The following is a 27,731-nucleotide window of genomic DNA, read 5'->3' as shown; positions in this document are numbered from 1 at the left end:
TCGCCTCAAACATATTTTCAGATTCTTTTTCAACTCCCTGGGGACCATACAACTCAAAAGGTTTCTCAGTACTTTCGGTGAAATTAAGTGTTTACCTGTACATCAGATAACTCTAGACAAAAGTGGGTGAGGGAGTTTAGTTTACGTCCCACACAGCAATAATTCAGCTGTCTGGCTGCGCCTGTTCTGATATGTGTGACTTGAAGAATGTCACTTAGAACCTGGATGCTATGTTTACAGATCTTCACACGGTCGTCACATGCGTATATAGCATTATATTTGTAAATATATCAGTTCCGTTTCTCCACCATATGTGTGATCGTCGGAATATCGTCATATATGACGTATATGCGGCAAACTTCAACCAAATAGGGTACCACAATCTGGGAACTATCTTTCAGTCAAGTCGGAATTCAAGCATCAAGAACTAGTCCCTCAAATAACACTGATATAGAACATCTCTGTACCGTTTCACATTGCCAGCTTCATGTTCGTCTTGTAATTATATGTATTTTATATTTTTCTTACTTACATAACTCGGTTGCCACACAAAGCCGATGTTATTTTGCTTGTGATAAAAGCTAGATCTACATACAAAGCCGATGTTATTTTGCTTGTAATAAAAGTTAAATTTAATATATCAATTTAAAATTTGAAATTAAAAAAATTACATTAAACCTGTTAGTCAAATACTCCTGCACATATCTTTTCATCTTTCAACATACTTTCGAAACCGCACTCTAGTTGGCACACGGGGGTTTTCTCCTGAAAAGCTACAATGATATTAAAACTTCTGCAATGCTGATGAAATTCGTATTACAAAATATATAAACAGATCACCTTCTATTAAGACTAATATATAAAGTGCAATTTATGTGTCCATTTCACACTGTGTCGGTGAACTATGTTCAACTGGTTTGGGCGGGAGACTGCACGAGAATGTATAACCCCACCCCAGTTATCCCTCCACTGAGAAAGCCGATGAGACACAGCAATGCTTCTGATGTTATGCCAGGGGTTCGGGATTTTTCAGATAATTCCTTGCTACCTCGAAACAGAAAGTGTACTGGCTCTGAAAAAGAGATATGAGGCTAAATGAGTTTTATAAGTGTGCGTAAATGATTTATATTCAATCACAGATTTTTTATTCATAGTAAGAAACTCCATAACGATGCGTCATGTATTTAGGCAACGTACGTTGCATTTTCACTTTCATTTTATCTATTTTTTGATCGAGTCAGTCGTCGCTATCTTATGGGTAGTCAATCATTTTTGAGAAACTGAATTGCACGTTTTCTTTAATTTTGTTTTCAAATAATGATAATAAAAAATAAGTCAATATACATTAGAACGATATAAATTAGTGAGCCTTCCGATCAGACATGAGCTTCAGTATCCCATGCTTGTCGTAAGAGGCGACGAACGGAAACGGGTGGTCAGGTTCTCTTACTTGGTTGACTCATGCCATCTTATCCACTTATGGAGATTAATACTCATGCTTTTGATCACTGGATTGTTTGGCCCACACTCATTTATTTACAGACCGTTGACATGTAGCTTGAATATTGCTGAGTGCGGTGTAAAACACCAGCAAAAGCAGAGACCGGTATAACACCGGTGCATAACTTGGCAGCATAATACATCACTGGCTGTTAACATCGACAAGACGGATGCTTTTCAATCATCCAATCACGTGGAAAGGGTAACAGGTACTCTCCACTCTCATTGTTATCCTACAAAGATTCTCAGTGCGACTCACAGCTGAAGTAATGATGGCTGGCCGAATACACTGCAACTCGCGCACAATCAGGAAGATGTCCACCTCTTTGTCCATCTTTAACCGACTGATGATGTTGGACACAGCACAGAATAAACCACTTCGGCTAGCACCATCCCTGAAATTGAATGAGTTTAGTTTTACGCTGCATTCAGCAATACATGGCGCCTCCCTGAAACTGAAACAGTTCAGTACCCGTGTCACCTTGCACACCCGTGTCACCTTGCACACCCGTGTCACCTTGCACAAAACCATCTTAGTGCTACAACAATCATAAGTCCCACACCCCAACATAGACTTATGACGGTCTTACCGCTAAGATCGATCGCCATGTGCACGTAGGCACTGATTGGGGTCATCAGCGAATGTGGGAAGTAGACTGCTCTTGTACAGTTACACATTAACAGGTAACTTAGGGACTGAATAACTGAATGTTGTTTTGTGGAAGCATAGTCCACACTTAAATAATTTACAGTAAATGACGGAACCTCTTCTACTCTTCTACTCGAGACACATGAATGTTCCAAAATGAGCAGACAATTTCACGGCTTGATTTCCATAATACTTTACATATTGAGATTATGTTGTGCACGTTTGTCAGTGGTCAGTTCACTTGTCAATCCATCATCCATCCATTCAACCACTCATCCATACATCCATCAGTCTCTTCTGTTTGGACTGACAATATTTTCATATTTTAAATGCATTTTAAGTATGGGTAATATTCTTTCCTTGTGGTTCAATTCTGACCATTCGAAGCTCGGTATTTGCATTTTATATGCCGCATTATGCTGTCTCATAACCTACGACACAGGTCAATATCATCTATTATTATTATAAGTTAATTATTAGTGAATTCTGGAATTTAAATGTGATAAATCTAACCAAGACGCTCTTAACATGTCCGCTTGGGAGGACCCTGAATTACTTAATCGAGCTCTGTGAAACGGCACCCGGTACTCGTGGACTTACAAACAGTGAATGATGATTGGGTGTAGTCCAGCATCTTTCTGCCTCTTGACCAGCATCTCCAGGAGCAACAGAAGAACAAACTTGTTGGAAGGAATGTCCTCATTCCCTGACCAGTCGGGTACACTGAAGACCTTGACATGACGGCTGGGCGTAAAGTCATCCTGTGGAATACCATGATACGAGGGGAAGTCAATATGTTCATAGAACTCGATATAAAACAGAACACAATGGTTGTGATATTGGTTTTATTTTTCAATATAGTCTCCCTGAACCATTTTGCCCATTTGTCTTTGAGACTGTCTATGCCCTTGAAATAGAAGTCTTCAGATTGGTCCCTCAGCCACGCCTCTGTTGTTGCCTTGAGGTCATCATCATTGGCAAATCTTGTTCCACGCAAGTGAGATTTCAAATTGCGAAACAGATAGTAGTCGTTGGGGGCCAGATCTGGACTGTATGGGGGATGGTTTAGTTGTTCGAAGCCACATTGTTGAAGAGAAGCTTGTGCAACACGGCTCTTGTGGACTGGTGCATTGTCGTGGAGAAGCATGACTCCAGCTGTCAACTTCCCTCGCCTCTTCTCTTTGATGGCCGCTCTCAATCTTTTCAACAAGTCAGCATAGTAAGCCCCTGTGATCGTAGTTTTAGGTGGTTTATAGTCTATGAGAATCACACCCTTTGAATCCCAGAAAACGGTTGCCATGATCTTGCCAGCAGAAGGTTGTGTTTTGAACTTCTTGGGTGCAGGAGAATGCTTGTGCTTCCACTGCATGGATTCTTGTTTGGTTTCGGGATCCCAGTGATGAATCCAGGTTTCATCCCCAGTAACCAGACGAGCATGAAAGTTATCAGGATCAGCGTTGTAGATGTCCAACAGCTCACGACTGGATTCAACTCTCTGGTGACGATCATGTGCATTTAGGTTACGAGGGACCCATCTTGCGGATACCTTGGACATGTGCAGGTGTTCATGGATCACTGTGCAAACACTTCCATGTGAAATGCCACACTCTGAAGCTATCTCGTCCACCTTTATTCTCCGATCGGACATAATTAAGCGTTGGATCCGGGCAATTGTATCTTCTGTAATGGCTTCAGAAGGTCTTCCTGACCGTGGGTCATCTTCCAAGGAGCTGCGACCTCGCTTAAACTCAGCTGACCATTTTGCCACAGTGGAATATTGAGGGGCTTCCTCGCCATACACATTGATCATGCGTTTGTGGATTTCGGTTGCATTCACACCTTCTTTAGTGAGAAACTTGATAACTGCACGAAACTCAGTTTTGGAGGTTTCCATGATTTGTGCAGGGTAATCGTCTTTTAAAGGCTCTAACTCTCAAGTAAATGCTCGAGGAAGGTTGGGTATCAGTATACAGAGTCACAGATGAATCAACTCAATAATGACACCAATGACAACATCACCAAGGATATATCAGCACCCACTTCTATGAACTTATTGACTTCCCCTCGTATGTCTTAGAACTGCTTGTTCAACAATGTTCGAGAACTGACGCTATACATCAAGAATAGTGACACTCTACTTCAAGAACAGTGACTCTCTACTTCAAGACTGTGACACCACTTCAACACTGTACTTCAAGAACAATGACACTCCACTTCAAGAACTGTGACACTCTCTTTAAACACTCTACTCTACAGTGACAGTACATGAAAAGTTACGCTCTACTTCAAAAACAGTAACACTCTACTTCAAGAACGGTGGCACGTTTTTTCAACACTGTACTCCAAGAACAGTAAATATGCAATGTATTCATGCTTAAGAGATATTATTAAGTGGGTCTGTTCAGAATGTTTCGTCATCAAAAACAGATCTTCAGCATGTGACCAAACCGAAAAAAGGTGTTTGCTTGTCTCGAAGACTTTCTCTTTGGATATACACATTTAAATACTCGTGTATATGATTTAGACCAAACACAAACATCTCCTGTTGCCTTACGTATTGCTCACAGGATCTCATGGGCCGTCTAGATACATAAACTAATAACGTTAAACTGGTCATTTTGGGGGATTCTAAGAAGGATATTCTTTGGTTGATAGTTGGGTGTACTTGAACATGTATATTAGCATCTCGGTACAACACTACTCGGTCATGATGCATGATTGATTGAATGTTGTTTGACGCCGCACCCAGCCATATCCCAGCCATATCCCGAGGTCTGTATACAATCGACTCTGGACCACAAATTCAGTAATAAATAGCATAGACATCGATCGTCGCAATTAAGATACAATGATGTGTGTAAACTATTCGTGTCTGGACCAGACAACCCAGAGATCAACATCATGAGCATCGATCTGCGAGATTGGGAACCGATGACATGTGTCAACCAAGTCAGCGAGTCTGACCACCCGAACCCGTTAGTCGCCTCTAAGACAAGCATCTTCACGGACACGTGAGGCATTAAGTTAGATCTATGAATCTATATGACTGTAACCTTTCTTGAGATGTGGCAACGTCTGTTGATACCTACCTCACCCCTAGTTCGCAAGATGAGAGTTTTTTCTGGGATTTCCTCCCTCGTGTTGACCGTAGACTTCAAAAGAACATCAAACTTTCCAACCGACAGTGCTTCACCCTCCCTCAGAGGCATATATTCACCATAATCCTGTAATATACATATCTTACGTACTGAAAGTATACAATGACCCTATCATCATATCTTTTCAACTAAATCCCTATTCCAACGATGCTTAAGAAAAAATATATGGTACTTGAATGTTGCAGAGGAACTTTTAATTCTGATGAAAATATCGGATGTGCATTTTAAAACTTTTTAATCACACTGATATATTATTGCGGTTACCATTCTGAAAAAACTCCAGGATGAAGTCGATTGTGGAAATGAAATACTATCAATAATATTATATTACCTGTCAAAGATTATCCAGTGAATTTCATTTCCATTCGAATTGATACCCAATTACCAAATATCTATTCTTACCACGTATTCGTGTTGTCATATATTTGAATGATTCGATTATTAAATAACCACCCATAAGAAGAAACATGCTGCGGTAAGTCAAAGATAAGATTGAAGGGGATGGTAAAGTCACCTCCATAACTGTCGTTCAGCTAAGACTACGTGAAACAGTCGTATCGCTACCATCGCTTTGTGGAATCAGTCCCATTATACTTTAATTAAAAATCAGGAATGACCATAATATGATACGTCAACAAAACTGATGGAAAATGTATTCCAAATAACATAATTCCTCGCCGTACGGACATGCTATAAGCGAGTACAAGATAACCGACATTATTGCTCCTGATAACCCAAGCTGTTTGTGAGACGCTGGAAGGGTAATAGTTATATGACTTACCCCACCGGGTACCCATTTTTGGCTGGTGAAAAGAGGCAGTTTTGAACAAACTCACTTACGGACATAAATTTATTTTCCTGCGAATCAAAGCCACTGATGACAACCTTAACCAAATGTATGATGAGGTGATGACTAAGCTTACCCACCTTCAAGTCGACAGGGTTGAGATCAGGGGGTGTGAGTGACACAATGGTCACCGACTCCTGCTCCTGAACCATGGTCCAGAACTGTTCTACAGTGTGGAACAGAGGCTGCTGGGTGACGATGAAGCCCCGACGGTGTAGAACTGACTGGAACAGTCCAATGTCCAAAAATAAGGTATGTGAAGTGATATATAGTTGATAATGCTGCGATCATCCACGTTTGAAGTATTGGTTTGTTTGTGTTTTTATTGAATGTGCATGCACGTGCGTGTGTGAAAGGATTTTCTCCCAGGAAACAGTTATAGGAACTGCTAATGTATTAAAACAAAATAAAATAGCAGCAGCTGGGAGTCTAAATCAAATTGCAGAAGAAGAGCACCCACCTGTTTGTCAAAGGTGCGTTAGTGAGTTGAGTTTTACGCCGCTTGTATCACCATACAAGCAATATCACAGAGGACACCAGAAATCGGCTCCACACACTGCGACACAACATACCACGTCAAAGTTCCATCAGCATTTTTTGTCTTGTTGGTATGTTGTTTATGTTCAAACTAGGTAGGTAAATAATCGAGTGCATTAATGCATGAACATCAATCTACGCAGTTGAGATACGATGACATATGTCAACCAGATATGCGAGCATGCCCACCCGATCCCGCTAGTCGCCTCTTACGACAAGCATGGGTTATCAAGACCAATTCTAACCTGGATCTTCACAGTTATAACCTGTAGTTATGAAAACAACTTATATATGTCATGCCCATTGATTCCATGCGTAAACAGCCTATCTTGCATTGTACACGATTACTAGTATTTATAGACCGCCAGTATATAGCTGGTATATTGCTGAGGATGGAGTAAAACAAACCTCACTCGCTCAAAAGTCCTCAGACCCGCGAAGGTCCCGGGGTAGAATAGGCCTTCAGCAACCCATGCTTGCCATAAAAGGCGACTATGCTTGTTGTAAGAGGCGACTAACGGGATCGGGTGATCTGAATCGCTGACTTGGTTGACACATATCATCGATTCCCAATCTCGCAGATCGACGTTAATGCTGTTTATCGCTGGATTGTCTGGTCCAGACTCGATTATTTACAGACCGCCGCCATATAACTGGAATATTGCTGGAATAAGAGCGGCGTAAAGCTAAACTCCCTCGCTCACATGTATGGTTAGGTGAAACATTGTTATGATGATGATGATGATGATGAGTTTGCTCTATCTTACCGGCAGGTACACAGCGTTGATGTAGGGGTTTGGATGTCTTGTCGTTCCTTTCAAAAGCACACGATGTAAAGCACCTGCAAAAATGTAGACACGGTGGTGGCGTGATTAAAAAAGAAATGGAGGACAAAAACAATGAAAAGCGAATAAGAAAAGTTCAAGTTGTCTCCAAATCAAGACTGAGACGGACAAAAGAAACAACAAATATCGATTTCGCGTCATGTTTTCAGATTTGATCAAACTTTATGACAACAGTCGCTGAAATACCATAAACATATCGTTGAAAATGAAACCCGCATCCATCAGAGTGGAATATGCATTATCTGTTTGATTTAGTTTCAACAACCGTCTAACGTGGTTCAGGAAGTAAGACTCCGACGAGGCAAGAACAAGGATCGATGCTCGATTGGCGAGATCTTAATCACAGGCCTTTGTGTCTTTACGAGAATTAATAACGAAAAAATATTGTTTTGGAGATGATCTCCGACTATAAATGCTCCACAGTACAACAGATCATGACAAGGCCGGACTCGTCTGTGTACCCCACCCGTCTGTTTTTGCCGATCGCTACGCTATCGTCGTATGCAATCGATTAAAACGTAATCATATCAGTAATCATGGCTAACTGGCCCATCGATCACCACCCATTACACCTACCAGTTCTTTCTGATACTTCTGCAAGTCGACTGGAACTCGATTTTGATTACTATATAAACTATATAATCTTGATGACGACATGTCCGCACAAAGCAAGGGTGTAGTCGAAGTATCCCCCTTGTTGGTTTATGCTTGTTAATCAGATACACGTACTTAAACTGGTGATTTCTTTTGAGAGGCCATTCCTGGAAAGACTATTCTCACATTTCTACGTCAAGCAGGGGATGAAAGTAAAATTTCCAGGAATTTTTTATAGAATGTGCAGATTTACAAGTGTTGACCAATCACAGGGCTTACTTCTTGCAGCAACAGTGAACAGTAACTGTTTTTATGTTCTTATTACGGTGTCGGGCAGTTTTTCTTATACACCACGGTGTTAACATTACTGGATCTAATCACGGTATGAATGAGTTTTGAACAGAATTTCAGTTGCACTCACGGTCACTTGGAAATACCGAAACGCCATGTAGATTAATGCGGGAGTAGAACCTCTAATCACAGCTTTCACATCTGCCAATCGCGACATTGATAACACACCTTTCCCGTTGGCATTCCATCAAGATTAATGACTCCACACTTTGTAGCATAAATCCAACGAACCAGTGAAATATTTATGTAACGTTTGAAGCATACGTATGAATTAATTGCTCACTAACACAAAATCTAAAAAAATCTTTAAAAAAAGATGTTGCACATGAAGACGACAAGACCAGAAAGCCAGTAAGATTAATAGTGCAAAGGAAAAAATGATTGTTTGTCTGACGATTCATGTGAAATTGTTTTGCTGCAGGTATTAGATTTTGTGTTCGCGAGCAATTCATCGGTCTTAGATGGAATGGAAGGGACTGTAAGTATTATGACAGACTTTGGTGTATTAAACGTACCTGGCAGGATATTCATCGATCTGTTTTTCTCAACATTTTCTTGTCTCCGGGCAAACTGAGTGTTTTCTTCGCTCAGCGAAGGTCGCATACTTTCTAGAATCTGAAAGCATAGATACGAACTTTAATTTATTATCAATACATTACAGAAAAACTCAACCAACCCAAACCAAACAAACAACCAACCCAAACCAAACAAACAAACAACCCAAACCAAACAAACAACCAACCCAAACCAAACAAACAACCAACCCAGGAAAACCAGGAAAATTTAATCAAGGAAAAAATTGAGATACTTAATGAAAAGAAAACCTAAGTCAAATTGCAATGAGAGCAAATATACTGGACTATTTCCACTGTAGTATGGATATGTATTTTAGTACGCAAGATAGGTAAAGCGCGTGTGTGTATGCGCACGATCATCATAACATATACGGCGGCATAAGTATCCCCTACGCGTACGAAAGTTTTGTTCAACGTAAGTCAATCTTTTATGTTATTGTAACAAATCATGTAAGTGTTATCAACCTAGATGTAAACAGTGTACGAAATGGTTTCCAGTTTATTCTAACTAGTCGAGCTAGTTAAGCCTGAAGGTTTCTAGCTCACAAAATAATACACTACTCCGATGTTTGAATGGAAACACGGATTTCATCATTGCGTTGCTAATATAACATTTTTATCAGGTCATAATCTTGCATCATGTAAACGTGTATTATAATTCAATTAGCTGCAGAGAGAGTAAACATTTACCAAATGACCTAACTAAAATTCACTAGCCAGTAGGGCCGGTGACTGTAGCGATACGACCAGTGACTGTAGCGATTTACTGACCCGACCGGATTTTTACTAGCCACGGGCTACAGGGCCACAGGATATTTCACACACTGGATGTAAACACCATATCCGAAGACTGTCATTCTACTAGCACCATCAGATGGTGAATCAAAGTGTAGCTCACCTGGTATTCAGCCCGGGGCCGACTACTGGCTGACAGAGATCGGAAGGACTGTGTCCGGTACTTCTCCATGAGCTCCGCGCTGCTCAGGAGAGTGTCTTTACTGGCCAGCATCTCCTGAAGTGCTAGGTGGACACCTGCATACTGCACCTGGAGACAGACAGGGGTGAGTAAGTGGCTTGGTTGGTTAGTGAAGGAGTAAGTGAGTACTTGGGTGGTTGGGTGGTTGGGTGGTTGGGTGGTTGGGTGGTTGAGTGGTTGGGCGGTACGTTTGTTGGATTACATAGTTTCAGTCTTGATGGTGAGGGGGAAATGGGTTTCACATATTGAACTCATGTGGGGAATCGAACCATTTCTTCGTTGTGAAGAGCGAACACGTAAACTACTAGGCTACCACACCGCCCCCAGTCCGATTATTGAAGCGCTGAGAAGCTGGTAGTGTGATCTAAATGGTCGTAGTGAGGCGTAGCCACTGCAGGAAAATGTCCAGAATTGTATGACAAGGAAAGAAGGACTGATGATGTTCGACAGGACTTTGTATTTACGCTCATCATCAACATATCGTCTACATACTTTCACAATCCGTCAACAATCTTCAATCAGTACATCGACAAGAATCAAGACTCCGGTTACTATAGACACTTAGCTGATATATCAGATTTTTAACCCAGCAGTATTGTGGTAGATATCTGCCCTATCAATCATTGTAACCTTACTCATTGTTGAAACGATGTATAATTGAATATTATAGACTTGTCTGTGTCCAAAAGGGACCTTTTGTCACAATTTCTAAACCGTAACACGTGACATACCCTAGTTCGAACCATTTCCGGTCTGTGTAGCCTCATCCTGCACACAAATTTGAAGACGTCCACTTCCGGTTCCGCCCGAGCTTGTTCCGCCATGGCGTTTATAGCAATAAAGGTTCCTGTTCGTCCCACACCAGAACTACAGGAGTGGTGGAAAAGTTTGATTGTTATCAGAATCATCTGGTATGAACTAATATCAAATGTAATTAGTATGAAAAATATTAAAATTCAGGACCGTTGGCCAAGTAGATAACTTGTGAACTCGGGTGGCACCTACTGTTACCCTGTTTGGAAATGACTCAGTATGTCACTGTCGCTGTGTTTATGAATATCGAATAAACAGATATGATTCCTTGTGGTGATTCTATCCTGCAGCACATGTTGCATCTGCCATAGACTCATGTAAAGACAAGGCAAGTATTCAGATGAGCAAACGCAAGTTCAGGCTGTAACGGGGATTTCATTTGACCGCTTGAATCACTGTCACCCACATGTTTACTTTAAACCTATATACTTTATAATATCAGTATTACAATGGCATTATTAATGAGGTAAAGGTAACATTAGGACAAGACATTTGTATCCATTTCTAAAACTTGAATACGACCGAGGCGAATATACAAAGTATATTGTCGGTGTCGATAGTTATAGATAGAAAGTGAATTGTCTTCAGTTGGGATAAATATGTTGTTAACAAGAACAAATGATTTATTCAGTGAAGCTCTTGTTTACCTGCAATGTACAACCACTGGACAGGTAGGACTGGCCAACTTGTTAACATGTTTGATAAAACCGACGAGAGCAGGAGTTGATGGGAAGTCATCTGCTATCCAGGACACAAACTGGAACTGGGTCACCACTCGCTTCTCTGCAGCCTTGAACACAACCAAATTAAATATCACCGTGTTTTGTTTTAACATGTAAGAACAAAGTTCCTGCGTGTGGTGAGAAGATATCAGTATGTTATCGTGGTTGAAGAAAACGTTCAGTAATGAACAAGAAAGAACGTCTAGTCCTATACTTGACGTAACAGCTACAGTTTTGTCGTTCAAACTGGTCTGATTATCAGCACGGAAGGTGTGCTCAACCTTTCAGTGATGAGATATTGACACCATTGTAAGCAACAAAGATTTTATCTTCCTGAGTCCCGATCCACCAGACATTCGTAGCGCTGCGACATTCGTAATCCTATGATGAATTGTAGAGTTAAGACAAGTCGAACGTTACGATATTCGTAATCCTATGACAAACTACAGAGTTACGACAGGTCGTAAGGTTACGAACGCTTTGTGGATCGCGGCCCAGATCAGGATGGCCGTGGATTGCTATTGTAAGAATCAACCAACTGAAGTCTCTGTCATAATGGCCGAAAACATTGACTGCATTGTCAGTGTGACCTGGTTGATACACATGGTACTATATATTGAAGCTATTGTCTGAGGGTGACATACCCTGTGTATAAAATATTGATGTAACTGTCAGTTTCACAGGACTGACAGGGCCAATGGCAGAACATATTTGATGGTGTTATTAATAGCAACGGTATAACATACTCGATTGTAGTATAGATTGATGTCATTGTCGAGATTGATATTCTCGGCAGATATTGAAGTCATCGTTAGTTCGTTAGTGTCACCGAATCGATATACCCGATATAGTAGATATTGATGCCACTGGTTCCCTGACATAGCCGATTGTGTGAAATCTTGATGTCAGGGTCAGTATGGCATAAATAACGCTAGTGTCTTCATCGGTAGCACAGAAATGTCATACCTGATTGTAATACACACACACGCACAAACACACACACACATATGATAAAGAACTTAGTTAAGCAACCCTGGTATAGTTCACGATTGAATGAGCACCCTTCTCAACCCTTTGGAGCATCTCTGGGTCGTGATTGGTCATCGTGAGCAATAAAAGGATCAAAAGAATCCAGTCCATTTGGAAACTGCTTTAAAAGAGGAGTGGCATAGACTGCCCCTTCAGAGAATCAGGAGGCTGGCGGGGGTATGAGGAGGAGAGTGTTGTCTGTCATACAGTCATGTGGAGGTTACACTCAGAATTGACCTTGAATCGTGTAAGACGCTCAAAATGACATTTTGAATTTTCACATTCACCAAGAAATAAAACATTACACAGTCCAGGTCCATACTTGTACAGACACGGTTTTGTATGAAAAAGCAAATCAGCAATTGTTATCATAAACCCAACATGGGCACCAACCATTTTCACGGGTCAGAAAAACTCATGATTTTCCATCGTGCATAAGGTATTGAAAACCTATCATTGCAAGATACAGGGGCTGTTTAATTAAGTTCTTTGTGTATATATTGCTCAGTGTCAGAGGTTGTGCCTACCTGGTGATCGTAGACGTAAAATTCCCTGACGGTGTAATGAGCTCGGCTCACCATCTTGATACACGTCACAGAGAGGTTTCCGTACGTCTTCCCATCTTTGATGTCAGGCCAGTACTTATGGCAATTCACCTGAAATGTACGTGCGTCCAAAAGTAAACCGCTCACGTCAGAACATAAACCGCATTGATTGTACGCCGATACCACTGAGTGTGTTTAGTTTAGATTCATGACCCATTCAGCAATGGTCGTCGGTCTGAGCATTTGGGATTAGATGACATGTGTCAACCCAGTCAGCGAGCCTGACCACCCGATCCCGTTAGTCGCATCTTACGACAAGCAACTGAACATTAATTATAAGAGATAAGAGTCTCGAATCCAGTGATTCGGTGGGACGTTTACGCTTTTTGTTGACATACAAATACAAAATATGATAAACAAAATTTCAAAATGGTTCCCATACTCACGAGTCTTCCTACATATAAACATTTTACAAAACGGATTCTTGACTTTCTTAAGCCATTTGGATAGAGGTAGTGTTCCATTCTCTGAATAAATGGTGCAAATTATCAATAAGATATGAACTTACCTTTCCATTCTCTTTTGTTCTGCCCAACATGACTACTTTGCAGACATTCTTTTCCCACAACATTCTCCAGAAGTCGTTGACGGTCTTTTCGGTTGGACCTGAAGGAAAGGGGTAGTCTTACAGTAACACGTGCACAACGATCTGTAACACGTATACAACGATCTCTAAAACGTATACAACGATCTGTAACAATAGGTATACAAATATCTATAACACACATACAACGATCTGTAACATCACGTATACAACGATCTGTAACACGCATACAACGATCTGTAACAACACGCACACAACGATCTGTAACAACACGTATTCAACGATCGTTAACACGTATACAACGATACACGTGAATAATTCTGTGAGCTCGCTATATTTTTTCATAGGCGAAGCTAACACAATGTTTGACACTTGTAAGTCACAATCGAAACACGTTGCAAAATTTGGGGTTTTTAAAACCTGATCAAGACAGTTGTGTACTTTCTTATATTTGTCAGTTTATACCATTGTTCTTTAATTTTGTCTTCCCTACCTTGCGTAGCTATGTACTCTTCCATAATTGTGTATCCCTGAAAATAATACAAACACAACTATACACGTTTCGGTATTAGATCTTCTTGGGAAACGTGAGGAATGATTAGGGTTAGAACTGGTCAACCCCGTGCTTGTCGTTAGTGGCGACTAACGGGATTGGGTGGTCAGGCTCGCTGACTTGGTTCACACACGTCATCGTATCCCAGTTGCGTTGGCTGATGCTTATGCTATTGATCACTAGATTGTCTAGTCCACATTCAGTCTACATCTTCTTGGACATTTGTCATGAAACGACAAGATGGCGTCGTAATTACAGCCATGGTCGAGCCAAGTCTTAATTAATTAATGGTGTATTTGTCTTTGGTTACTCTGACAGGGCAAGTTATGTTTACAAAGTGACTGGCCACTATGTCCTAAGGGGATAAGACATGCTGATCAGAGACAATACACCAAACATTTGCTTGTTTTCATTATACAGTCGAACCCGAATATCTCGCATGTGTCGAACTCATCTCTTGGTCCCTGTCGATTTTCTTATATTTATCATTATTTTACGCTGTTGTCTCGAGCTAAATTCTCGGTTGTGTCAAATTCATTTTAGGGTATCAAAAAGCCCCAATAAGTACAAACTACCCTTTTGTCTCGACCTGCAACTGAAAACCTACATTCACATATTTGTATTGGGCCATTAATAGTCATTATACAAGTCACGTGAAGTTATCTACAAGGGCACACTCACGTCTATGTGACTGGCGTTGATATAGCTTGACCATTCTGTGCCATCACTTTGTGACAGAACCACTCTACTGTCATCGTCTGAAAGATAACGTCATAGTTGAATTCGAAAAACGTCGCATTAAGCTAAGAGAAGTGGGATTTGCAAGCTTGGGAAATGAAGAGTGTAAAACATTTCATCGTTATTATACTGAGGGGCAAAATATAGAATCCCTTATTTTTTCTACGCTTCTTCACAAGCTGTGCAACAGAAAGCTTGTGGCGAAACTTCGGAAAAAAAATAAAGGAGATGTGCTTTCATGTGTATTTTAGCTACATGTCTCCATGCCAAAGATATGGAGTACCATTAATCGCAGAGGTTGCTGTATATAATGAGCTGTACTTACATGGTAAGACTCTTGGAAATCTGTTTTTGGATTGGTTTTCAGGGAGTAGACCAATAGCGTGGGATTTCCTTAACCCATTTGGAAGAAGCTGTGAGAAAATAATAAAATGAAACATTCAGAAAAATATTTTGTGCTTTCTATACTACTGATTTTGCCCTACAATTACTTTTTAATATGTCTACGTATAAAAGTACAAACGTTCAAACGAACAAACAAATAGTAATATTTCGAAAGTCAAACGTTTGTCAAGCAAACACACAATGAGTACAGCACATACCGAAAATTCGTTTTCAAATCCCCCAGCCGCCATTTTCAGTTCAACATGTTCATTAATCTCATACACAGAGAAAGCGGTTGATGTATTGTCCTCGCTCGGCCAGTTGAACTCTGAACTGACAGATTTAATGTCAAACATATCGTCGTCTGTGGTGATCGCCTGAACCCTAGACGGTGTCGAGGTTGACGTCGCTGTGGTGTTTGACGTGGCGTGGAAGCCGAGAGAGGAGGACTCTGTGTCCGGCACAGGGTCCAGTTGGGACAGAAGGTCACTGCGGTGTTTACTGTTTTCGGACTGAACTGATAACACGCTCCCACGCCCGGCTAGAATACACGGAGACATTCAACTAGTCCGTCATCATCATCATCATCATCATCATCATCATCATCATCATCATCATCATGATGATGATGAATATTGTAATTCATATCTCTCATATCATATTACTGCCCCAGGCAAGAGTTTAATTTTCGCACAGAATCACTAACTCAACGTACACCATTTTTAAGTTGTAGCGGTTACACTTGACACCTTTTCTTATCTGTTTCGCGTAAATATATCACATATGGTTCACACACATATACACAAGAAAAAGTTATTTAATAATAAAACGATATTAAACTGATAATACTTACGATTTATGTGACAATATAGGGAAAGTTATTTTTTTCGTCATGACCATTATTATTATTGATATAGGGGCAAAAAAAAGTGATCCGTGTGTGTCGGACTTGTAAATACCGTGGCCATTTTACTTCGTCATCATGAAGTAATCACTGTCATTGTCATGGAATCGATATCATCATCGATCATCACCATCATGTTATGACGTCATTTCCAAACCGTTAGTTCGCACACTCACCTGTGTTGTAGATCTGGTTTTGAAAGGCCATAGGGACCTTGCCATTAGAAGCTGAGGAGAAAAACCAGCATATCAACAAACGACATGTTTTATCGCTGTCAATAATTTATTCATCCTAGATATCAAGAAAGTAACCATCATCATCGCTAGCCCCATATAACATCATAGAGACAGTGTGGTTTGTTAGCAATGCCTGGAAGCAGTTTGTACCCGTTAACTACTCAATAAGGGCAGTGGGGTAGTGTGGTGTTAAAAGCGTTCGCTCGTTATGCTAAAAGCTTGGGCCGATTTCCCTCGTGAGTACAATGCGTGAATCTAATTCCTGTGTCCCCATCGTGATTTTGCTGGAATATTGCTACAAGCAGTGTAAAACCATATCCACTCACTCACTAATTACTTGATGAAATACTTGACATTTTTAGATCGAGTACTGCTGACAGTGGCGGCACTGAAGAACATTCAATTACCTCCGTCTACCTGCATCTCCGCCATAAATATATACAAAAACTATAAATACATACCAATACTAAATCGTCAAAGATATGATAAAGCACCAACACCCGAAACATGAAGAAATTAAAATGGTACAAAAGATAAACCCCTAAATTTTGTATCTATTTTAAATAGCTTTTATTGCAAGTAATGCACGTCTATAATCAGGAGAATCTAGTACCATATCAATGATGAATACTTAATGTATTATGCCATTTCAGTCATGACGTTGGTAAACTCTCTGTATTGTTGTTGTGTGTACTTTTGAATACCTTCATGTCATATTTTGCTTCAGTTGAAAGGTCACACATCCCAGGGCGTAGATTTTCTAAGCTGTCTTAGCGCTAAGATAGTCGTAAGTTAATGCTGATATATCGCGCCTATGACCATCTTAGCGTTAAGAAAGCTTTGAAAATCTAGACCCGTGGTGGTGGGGTAGCCTAATGGTTAAAGAGTTCGCTCTTCGCGGCTTAGACCTGGCTTCGATTTCGCCCTTTTCTTGTGTCCCCGTGAATAGAATATTGGTCAACCCATGCATGCCGACACGGGCGACTAAAGGGATCGGGTGGTCAGGCTAGCTGACTTGGTTAACACATGTCATCGTATCCCAATCGCGCATGCTCATGATATTGATCATTGGATTGTCTGGACCAGAGTCGATTGTTTACAGACCGCCGCCATATACCTGGAATATTGCTGAATGCGGCGTAAAACTAAACTCACCCACCTCTTGAGAAAAGGTCCCCATCGTCCAGCGGATCCAGAATCGTTTCGCCTGCGTTTCTGTTTATTCTCTCCCTCCTTCTCCTGCAATAAAACCATAGTATCATTGAATGTTAAGCATTGCTAAAATGATTTTGGGATTGTCGACCATCTATGTCCATTAGACAATGAGACGCTCTGGCATAAAATTTAGGCCTAATCATGATATTCACGACAATGTCAATAACTGTCGACAATGACGGGAAGGCGGGGTAGCCGAGTGGTTGAAGTGTTCGCTAATCACGCCGAAGATCCGCCTTCTATTGCCCACATGGGTATAATGTATGAAGCCCAGGGTGTTTCCAGCCGTGATATTGCTGGGATACTACTAAAAGTCGAGTAAAACTAAACCCACTCATCCATTTTGCAATGACAGTTTTAAATATATCACGACAAGCATGACAAACTCGACAGTGACAATGGAACTATGACAAAGAAAGGAAGCTCACCATGTTGATCACTGGATTGTCTGACCCAGACTCGATTATTTACGGACCGTCGTCATATAGCTGGAATATTGCTGAGTGCGGTGTTAAAAATATATAGCTTATCGGTTCGTTCTACAGAGGCAACACATTATCGCATTCCAACTACCTGTAACAACACACAACGACGACGCAGAGTATCACCGCCAACGCTAGCACGACAGTGAAGACGACAGCAAGGATCGTTGACATATTTCCCTCCTGCGTTTTAACATCTGAAATTGAAAGCATTGATAGAATAATTTGACATTGTTGCATTTGCACGTCAAATATATACACAGCCATTTTTGTACTGAGCTATACAGATTATTTCCACCATGTACGGTGTTGGACAAATCCGTTAGATTTAAATGGCGAAAATCCAACCAAAATTGGAACAAAAGTAATTTCAAAGTATCGAACCAAACCCTTTCGCTTGATGAGTACATGTAAATGCCTGTACCAGTAGACTTAATAAACGCCCCTACTATGGATGAAGCTGTTTCGGTTGTTTAAGTCAATTGTTTGTTCAGAAGATGTTTTTCGCAAATATTACCGACGGGTTCCACGCAGAGTAAACCAGTGAAACCCCTCTGACACTTGAAAGGACACGCCCCTGTAACTTTGTCACATCCTTTATCTCCTGCACACTGGCCGCACGTGTTGTTACAATCGTCTCCATAGTAACCAATGTCGCATTCTAAAAAATGGCAATAATAACATCTAAATTCCCGCCATGCCGAGATTTTTTAGAGGCATTTCGAAGTTGGTGAATATATAAGACGAATATATGGATGGCAACGTCTCCTCTGCTTTAACATTTACACATGAGAATGAAGTATAGCTTTGATAAGTAATTAATAAATACATTACAGTGATTAATGAGTTATAGGTTATTTTGTCTTCAATCAAATGCGTGTCTCTTCAATCACAGAGAAAGATATTTACGATAGTTAACCACAGGTCGACCTACCTCTACTTGTCTTAGAACCTAGACCAAAACTCAAAACCTGAAATGCTTTTATCTGTGGGGGAATAAATATCAGATCATGTTGTTATATACTTAGCAGTGATATTTTCATGTTTTCCATAAGTCAGTATGGTTTGTGTGGTTTTTTTTAACTGTCTTTTATAACATGGTGTTACAGTGTTTTATTCTTTACAAGGGAAATAACTTTAAAGAATAAAAATATTATATGAGTTATAAAAAGGTCACTAAAAATATTGAAGGTTGGTGGTAGTGTTCTAAAGTTTGTGGTTTCATGCATATGTCAATCATACCGATATTTAGTAAGGTATGGCAAGTATTTTAGATGCATTTCATTCATCTGAAACGTTTCTATTGCATTTGTGGTTCAGAAAACTGCTGGCTCAAGAGTATTTTCTCACTCTGGATTATTGTTTATCACCTGACCCTAATTTATAGCTCCCAACTGGCAAATTAAAAAATTCCCATAATTCCTATGCACCATCTGGGTACTCATCTAACAATACTTCAGTATAGCATAGTATAGCAAGAAGGAACAAGGTCCCTGGGGATACAGCTTACATCAAACAGGTCAGTTTAATACTTTAACAAGATGGTAAGTTCAAGTGCATTGTTTTTTTTATAACTTCATTAAATTAATTACATTATAAATGTCATTTGGTAATTTGTTACATATGGTAATGTTGTAAACTTGACAAAGTTGATAACTTATGTTTAAGTCCAAAGTTCATGTCGTATTGTATTATAGCTTTTGTGTAAAATCAAATAGTATTGTAAGTATTGTTCCATTTGTTGACAACCATGATTCCCAGTTGTCTAGATGTATATATGTGCAATGTGTTTATTGTTTGCTTTGTGAGCGGAGAGCAGAGATATAGATGAAAGAGTTTTTATACTGCCGAATGATTTGTATCTGCATCCATTGTGATCAGCTTTCCCTGTGTTTATGCATGCAATGGGTTTCTTTCCATTGTGTGACTGGAGATCGTCAGTCATAGTGAATGTGTTGTAACAATGATGAATGATGTTTGCACTTGACAGGTCACATGTGACCACATGACCCAGCTTATCAGAATCAAATATTAGCCTCTATTCCACAGATGGGTAAGATGTATTCTCATTTGTCCATATATGTCTATTTTTATGTACATCTTTCTAGTATCCATGAAGGGTTACCAAATAGGTATCTGGTTGTATGTCTTTATAATTGTGATCTCTCTTGCCTGTCAATGTATGTGTACATATTGCTAAGTTTAACAGTTTTTTTTCGCACACTGTGTTACTGGACAATGAATTATTTCCCTTGATAGTACAACCAATGTCATGTGATTATTTCCCTTGATCAGTTATGTTGTATAACTTACTTGTGATTGCTGGATTACAGAATTTATTGAGACAAACTGCTTGTCCATGCCAAATAGTATGTATTGTTCAAATTTTAATAAGAATGTTACGTCATTCCAGGGCTTACAGATGTGTAAATTCGCAATAAATCACACCTCACCCCCTACAGCGTGTCATGTGATTCTTGGCGCCATAATCAGCTGTAACATATACTGCGAATTAAACTAGACAAAAAGTATAAATATCAGAAAAAGGTCTATGCATATTTAAACTGAATAGTGAGATATTATATTATTTAACCTTTATCACATTTGTCTCCAATCCAAGATGGCTGACATCCCTCTGGGCACACCCCCGTGATGTAGTGACATGCGGCGCTGTTCTGACAACGTCCACACTCAGTCGCACATCCGTCTCCATAGCTACCATCCGGACACCCTGGAGGTTATAGACACAACTGGATAGTATCGTACTGTCTGTACACACAAAACATGCACTGCTACTTGGTGTTAAAGATGATGTAAACCCGTGAAGGTACCGGGACAGAATAGGCCTTCAGCAACCCATGCTTGCCACAAAAGGCGACTATGCTTGTCGTAAGAGGCGACTAACGGGATCGAGTGGTCAGGCTCGCTGACTTGGTTGACACATGTCATCGGTTCCCAATTGCACAGATCGATAATCATGTTGTTGATCACTGGATTGTCTGGTTCAGACTCGATTATTTACAGACAGCCGCCATATAGCTGGAATATTGCTGAATGCGGCGTAAAACTAAACTCACTCACTAAAGGTGATGATGAAAATTTCAGCTGTGCGCATTTAGTCTCAGCAGAGTCGAGTAGGTGTCTAGAGTCTCAGTATGAGTGAGTCTAGTTTTCCGCCGCTTTTAGCAATATTCTAGTAATATCACGTCCAGTAATTAGTTCCAATGTAAGCCCTGTACCAGGATACTCATTTCATAAAAAAACAAGAAATCGTAGCAAATATTTGTTTATGCTTATTTCATCTCGTGTTTAGGATGGAAGCCACCATTGGGAACGAAAGGCTGGCTTCTATGTTTGGATCTAGGACATTGATTGCGTTTTAACTAATTACCAGTTTATGATTATGAAAACACACAAGAACATCTGAATTGAACCAACTGTTCCCGATCATTTATAAATATTTTCATACCTGGGCCTTCACAAATGGTGCTAAGGTGAAAGATGGTTATAACCATAAATATTGGTTAAAACTGACACGGTCTGCTTCCATTTCCTAAAAAAGACGAGGTTCTTCATAAACATTCCTACTTCCATACGTTGACACATCAGTCTCCTGGGTAACAGATAAACCCTTTTGCAGGTGCTTGATGCTCTTTGCAAGCTGGACCCGTGAAGATATTCGTTAGAACTGATCTTCAGCAACCCGTGCTTGTAAGAGGCGACAAAAGGGGACTGGTGGCCAGACTGACTGACTTGGTTGTCACATGTCATTGTATCCCCGTTGCGCAGATCGATGCAAGCTGTTTATCACTTGATTGTCTGGTCCAGACATGATTACCAGTATTTATAGACCGTCAGTATATAGCTGGTATATTGCTGAAGACGGAGTAAAACAAACCTCACTCGCTCAAAAGCCCTCAGACCCGTGAAGGTCCCGGGGTAGAATAGGCCTTCAGCAACCCATGCTTGCCATGAAAGGCGACTATGCTTGTCGTAAGAGGCGACTAACGGGATCGGGTGGTCAGGCTCGCTGACTCATGTCATCGGTTCCCAATTGCGCAGATCAATGCTCATGTAGTTGATCAGTGGATTGTCTGGTCCAGACTCGATATTTACTGACCGCCGCCATATAGCTGGAATATTGCTGAGTGCAGCGTAAAGCTAAACTCACTCACTCACTCAAAAGTCCTCAGTGATATATATTCGTCTCGCTAAACATTAAGACACTCGTTCAGTAAAGTCAGCTCGAAATAATAATTTATCATACTTATTTAATAACATGATTTATTTCCATGTACCTACTTCGAGTACAGTCTTGTCCTGTAAAGCCAGGCATGCAGCCGCTAGGACACACTCCAGATGTCCTGTTACAGGGAAGGCCATCCCGACAGGGACCGCACTGATCTGCGCAATTAGGACCATGCTTGCCGTCTTCGCATTCTGAAAAAAAAAACACCACCACTAAATGTATATGTTTTCTTCCTTAGTCAGGACAGTAAGGACATGTTAAAATGTCATGATTTTTATTCCTGTTAACGAGACTTGTGAAAAACATATATTATACTGTATTGAATACGTTCAGATACGTTTGAATGCATAGATGCGTGCGCGAATTGATTAATATGTGCCTGAATGCATTAAACGGTATCTGACACATTTTGAATTTTTTTATTGAAACATAGATTAATGTATTCACAGAAGATTTACAACAAGACGTAATATATTTTTTAAATATTTTTTTAAATATGTGAGTAAAGTTTTACGGATCTTGTAGTAACATCCCAGAATTTCAAGAAACCAGGAATGGCTTCACACATTGTACCCAGGTGAGGAATCAACATTGGTCTTTGACATGGTAAACGAACAGTTCAAAGACTAGCTAACACTTTTGAACCTACTAAATATGTGATTGGTGGGATGAAATTAAATAAAAGCATGCAATTAAATAAGATGAACGAATCAGTTGGTTTTCGCACCGATATCACAGCGGATGTACCAGAACGGGCTTGGTGCATTATGTTCATATTGGTAATTGGGTCTAAAACAACATGACTATTCGCAAATCAATTTCTTTTCGGAGTGTAACAAGATAAAGTGAACTTGTCTCCCTCTGCCCAAGAACTGGTATTGGTAAGCTTTAAAAGAATACTATCAAATAATGTTTTACCCAGGATGTATTTGGCCACTATAATACTCCCGGCGGTAGGCCAGATCATACTCGTCTGTGTAAGGATACAAATATGAACAATTAAACGATCCTCTTCCATGAAAGTGAAAAAGAACCCACTCGCTGGAGTTTCAAAACACACAACCCCGAGTTTCAAATCAGAACACCACTATCTCCACCTGAAATCATGTTAAATTGAACACTTAAACGTCGGTCGGTTCCAAATTATATTTAGCGTTGTTTAACCGACAGACAAACAGGCCCACAGGTGTCTAACTCTAGATTTAAAAATAAATAGGTTCGTATCTGTATCTTACCCTCAATACAAGTATCGCCCTTCCATCCAGCAAGGCAGGAGGGACAAGCGCCGGTGATCGCGTTACAGCTGGTTGTGTCACAATGACCACACGTCAATGAACATGCGTCTCCAAACGTCCCAGCGTCACAAGCTACAACCAGAACGTCATATGACGTGAGCGAGCGAGTCGAGTTTTACGTCGATTTTAGCAATATTTAATCAATATCACGGCAGTGGACATCACAAATGGACGGACTGTGAAATGACAGTCCTTTAGATGTAAATAGATACTAACAATCTAATATCAGTTACGTCGACAAATGAATTGTTAGATTTTACAATAACTCTTGAAGACATTTCTGAACAAGTTAATAGAGAATAAAAGGCTGGGTGTCGTACTTTCCCTGCATTGGGTCCCTTTAAACCCAGGTCCGCATCCACTCTCACAGTCCCCTGTCACCTTGTTACATGTTGTCCCCGTCTTGCACTGACCACAGGTTTCTTGACACCGCTCGCCATAGGTGCCGCTCTCACATTCTGTAGAAACAGAATAAAACTGTATATTAATACAGCGAGTGACAGAGTGTGTGAGTGAGTATAGGTTTACGCCGCTCTTAACAATACCATCGTTTGGATATACCAGAAATGGGCTTCACACATTGTACCTTTTAGGGAATACAATATATAAGAATACTAGGCATGGAGTTCAGCCTGAATTCTAGTCTTACAAGTGAGGATAGCTTTATTCACGACATTACGAAAGAACGACATTTGTTCAATACATTACAGCTGAATATGAAAATGTGACAGAAATGCGTCCTTTGTAGATAGCCAAATTATTTTGACAAAATTGGTTATTAAAAGAGCTATATAAAATATATTTCTGGTGCTTTGGGGCTTGAACAGCGTATTAACGACGGCCTGTAAATAATCAAGTCCGGATCACGGATATCGGTCGACTGATATCATAAGAATCGATATGAACAATATTTATACAATGACAGGATATAAGTCACAAAATCTGACCACCCGATTAAACATAGGTTGCAGAACATCTCAGGTATTTCTTTAGTAAGTAAGTGAGTGGCATGGGTTGGGTTTTAAGCAATATTCTAGCAATATTACGGTAGGCGGACACCAAAATGGGCTTCACATATTGTACCAAAGTGGGGAATCGAATCCGGGTCTCCGGCGTGACGAGAGATCGTTTTAGCCACATGGCTCCCCAACCGCCCTGGCTATCTGCACTATGATTTAAACTAGTTTTCCGGTTTCATTAGAATATTTGTGTCGTAAAGCACTGAAAACGGTTAAATGCAGTTTCTGAAATCATATGCATTTGAACTTCCTCATAAAGTATGTTTCCGGATTTAACAGTGTGGTCGATGCTCCATTCAGCTGTCTGTTTCCATTGATTTAATGGGAGGGTTCAAATCTAGAGGAGGTCTATGACGTCATCGATTGTATCATGACCTTATGACGTCATCGATTGTATCAAGACGTGATATCATTACCGAGTGATCATTCCGTATAACATATTTTACAATGTAAATGTGCATGTAAGCAATGTAAAAGTCATCAGTTTAAAAGCTCCTTTCCACAGAATGTGTAATGACACCGGTATATCAGTAAAATACGTAATATTTGTGTAATAGATGATCCTTGGGGAAACACACACCCGTCAGACAGTTGAGGCCTTGCCATCCGGGTTCGCATGCATCCGGGCAATCACCCGTCGCGTGGTGACAGTAAGCGGCGTCTTTACAGGCACCGCAAGGAGAATTACATTCCGTGCCAAAGGTGCCGTTTGGGCAGTCTGAAACAAACACACAAGACGTTAAATTATTTAGCAAAAGACTTGAGACCGTTCACTGAATTGACATGACTTTCGCTTATCAAATATGAATTACTGTTGGTTGGTTGTTTAACACCGCACTCAACAATATTACATCTATATGGCGCTGGTCTGTAAATAAGTGGGTCTGGATCAGACAATCCAGTGATCAGCATCATGTGCATCGATGTATGCAGTTGGGATACAATGACATGAATGAACTCGGTCAGCGAGCCTGACCACACGAGTCTATTAGTCGCCTCTCACGACAAGCATGGGATACTGAAGACCAATTCTATCCCGGATCTTCTGGGGTTGTGGATATACATTTCTTTCACTCATGCCAAATGTCTTCAGATTTAGAAAAACAGGTTGTTTACATGCTGTATACACAGTCCTGCATCACAGGAGCACTTACTGGTGTTACAGTAGACCGTTATCCAGCCAGGGGCGCAAGCGGAACACAGTCCTGTGACTTTGTTACATGGGGCATTGTCCTTGCATCGGCCACATGATTTCACGCATGCGTCACCATAGTAACCGTTCGGACACTCTGGAAATAAACACGATTTCACCAACAAAATTTGATTAATGAACATTAGGAGGTGAAACGGCGAATGAATTTTGTGAGTTTCGTGTAAAGTATTGACATGCCGTACCTTTGTCGCAGTTAACACCAGTCCAACCAGTTACGCATCCGTCTGGGCAAGATCCGGTGACGTGATCGCACGCAGCGCCATCTTTGCACTTCCCACATTCAAGACTACAACCTTGTCCATATCTTCCGGGGTCGCATTCTGAAAGAGTGGTTGTATGCTTGATGATATTCCAAGGTTTTCGTACATAGTGCCTTGTTGGCTGTCGTTATATGCAACGTAATATTAATGCTTTGGCAAGAACCAAAGCGTTCTTAGTATTGAGCCATTCGTAAGCACGTGTTAAAGCATAGCGTTACGATAGGCCGTAACGCTACAAACGCTGTGTGGCTTGGGGCCAGACCTTCTTACAATATGAGGGAATATGTAAATTACTGTATGTTGTCTGTTTTCAGCATTGGTTTTGACGATTTAAGTAGTACTGTGTACGTGTAATAGCAGGCCGTAATCAACCTTCAAAATATATGTCAACCTATACGCGGCAATGTAAAACACGACAGTAAATATGTGGATTTACATTAGAACGAAACTCGCAATTTGCATCAATTAAGCATTTAAGCGCTTAAGCGCTTAAGCGCTTAAGCGCTTAAACGCTTAAGCACTTTATAACTTAAGATAACCTTTTAACACTTAAATATAGACATTGTTTGGGGAATGTTCAAAGATTTCACTCTCAAACGACAAAGAAAAACCACACTACCCCCACAAAACCCCCAGCAAACGAACAAAACAAAACAAAAAGACGAAGCTGGCAACAAAGCCCCAACAATAACAACAAACAAACTTACTGGTTTGACATTGTTCCCATTTGTATCCTGGCTTGCAGCCGTTGGGACACCGTCCATTTTCCTTGTCGCATTGGTCATCGTCTTTACAGTTGCCGCATTGCTGGTTACAGTTGCTGCCATAGGTCCTGCCCGTGCACACTGGGAACACGAGGGCAGTTTTGTAAACGCATAGTCATATATTGACGTTACACAGGACGTGGACGCCTAATAGTACTTATCTGTGTCACTCGTACATGAAATATAGACCGTTAATCCCAGAATATAGCCAGTGCGGTTCACGCTTGAAAGTGTAAGGCGAAATAAAAAAGTGAAATGTTCCTTGTGCATCGCGTCACTTTTATTTGTGCGCGTAACATTTTTTTATATTCTTATTTTTTTTTTTTTTTAATTTTTTTTGCCATTTAACAAAAATAACTTTGACTTGGCCTCGTTCCGAGGATGCATTTCGCTATGAGAATGAGTGTTTGTAATAACGAGTGTGTCAGGATCTAAAAACTCATTAACACTGCTAAACTTCCCAAGCCTTATTTCTGACAGAAACCAATGTATAGCACGCGCTCTACCTTCATTGCAGAGCGCCCCTCTCCAACCGGGACGGCATCCGGTTGATGGACATACTCCAGTAGCGAAGTCACATGAATCCAGGTCAAGACACTGACCGCATCTCTTGAAACAGCTAAAACCATAAGTGCCCCTGGGACAAGCTGAAATGAATCAGTGCAGGTGAAGCA

General features: G+C 40.5%; 1 protein-coding gene across 1 annotated transcript in view; it reads right to left on the bottom strand.

The window, feature by feature from the left end:
• Window positions 1–1,006: 1,006 nt before the first annotated feature.
• LOC137296666 (uncharacterized) overlaps window positions 1,007–27,731 on the bottom strand; it is a 43,298-nt gene continuing 16,573 nt past the window's right edge. The window contains exons 13-41 of the mRNA XM_067828485.1: window positions 27,564–27,704; window positions 27,001–27,138; window positions 26,216–26,353; window positions 25,975–26,109; window positions 25,401–25,538; window positions 24,122–24,259; window positions 23,742–23,873; window positions 22,560–22,697; window positions 20,851–20,988; window positions 18,775–18,918; window positions 18,349–18,454; window positions 17,720–17,799; window positions 16,501–16,551; window positions 15,639–15,961; window positions 15,362–15,449; window positions 14,980–15,056; window positions 14,239–14,275; window positions 13,710–13,807; window positions 13,124–13,252; window positions 11,493–11,635; window positions 10,764–10,899; window positions 9,955–10,101; window positions 8,997–9,096; window positions 7,459–7,532; window positions 6,235–6,378; window positions 5,239–5,373; window positions 2,750–2,910; window positions 1,760–1,895; window positions 1,007–1,072 (exon numbers count right to left, since the gene is read on the bottom strand). Of these exons, the coding sequence (XP_067684586.1) occupies window positions 1,007–1,072; window positions 1,760–1,895; window positions 2,750–2,910; window positions 5,239–5,373; window positions 6,235–6,378; window positions 7,459–7,532; window positions 8,997–9,096; window positions 9,955–10,101; window positions 10,764–10,899; window positions 11,493–11,635; window positions 13,124–13,252; window positions 13,710–13,807; window positions 14,239–14,275; window positions 14,980–15,056; window positions 15,362–15,449; window positions 15,639–15,961; window positions 16,501–16,551; window positions 17,720–17,799; window positions 18,349–18,454; window positions 18,775–18,918; window positions 20,851–20,988; window positions 22,560–22,697; window positions 23,742–23,873; window positions 24,122–24,259; window positions 25,401–25,538; window positions 25,975–26,109; window positions 26,216–26,353; window positions 27,001–27,138; window positions 27,564–27,704 (3,611 nt within the window). The remainder of the gene's footprint in view (window positions 1,073–1,759; window positions 1,896–2,749; window positions 2,911–5,238; window positions 5,374–6,234; window positions 6,379–7,458; window positions 7,533–8,996; window positions 9,097–9,954; window positions 10,102–10,763; window positions 10,900–11,492; window positions 11,636–13,123; window positions 13,253–13,709; window positions 13,808–14,238; window positions 14,276–14,979; window positions 15,057–15,361; window positions 15,450–15,638; window positions 15,962–16,500; window positions 16,552–17,719; window positions 17,800–18,348; window positions 18,455–18,774; window positions 18,919–20,850; window positions 20,989–22,559; window positions 22,698–23,741; window positions 23,874–24,121; window positions 24,260–25,400; window positions 25,539–25,974; window positions 26,110–26,215; window positions 26,354–27,000; window positions 27,139–27,563; window positions 27,705–27,731) is intronic.

This window comes from Haliotis asinina, chromosome 9 (genome assembly GCF_037392515.1).
Source record: "Haliotis asinina isolate JCU_RB_2024 chromosome 9, JCU_Hal_asi_v2, whole genome shotgun sequence".
NCBI classification, from domain to species: Eukaryota; Metazoa; Mollusca; class Gastropoda; order Lepetellida; family Haliotidae; genus Haliotis; species Haliotis asinina.
Note: the sequence above shows the minus strand (reverse complement) of the source record. Positions and strands in the feature narration are given on the sequence as shown.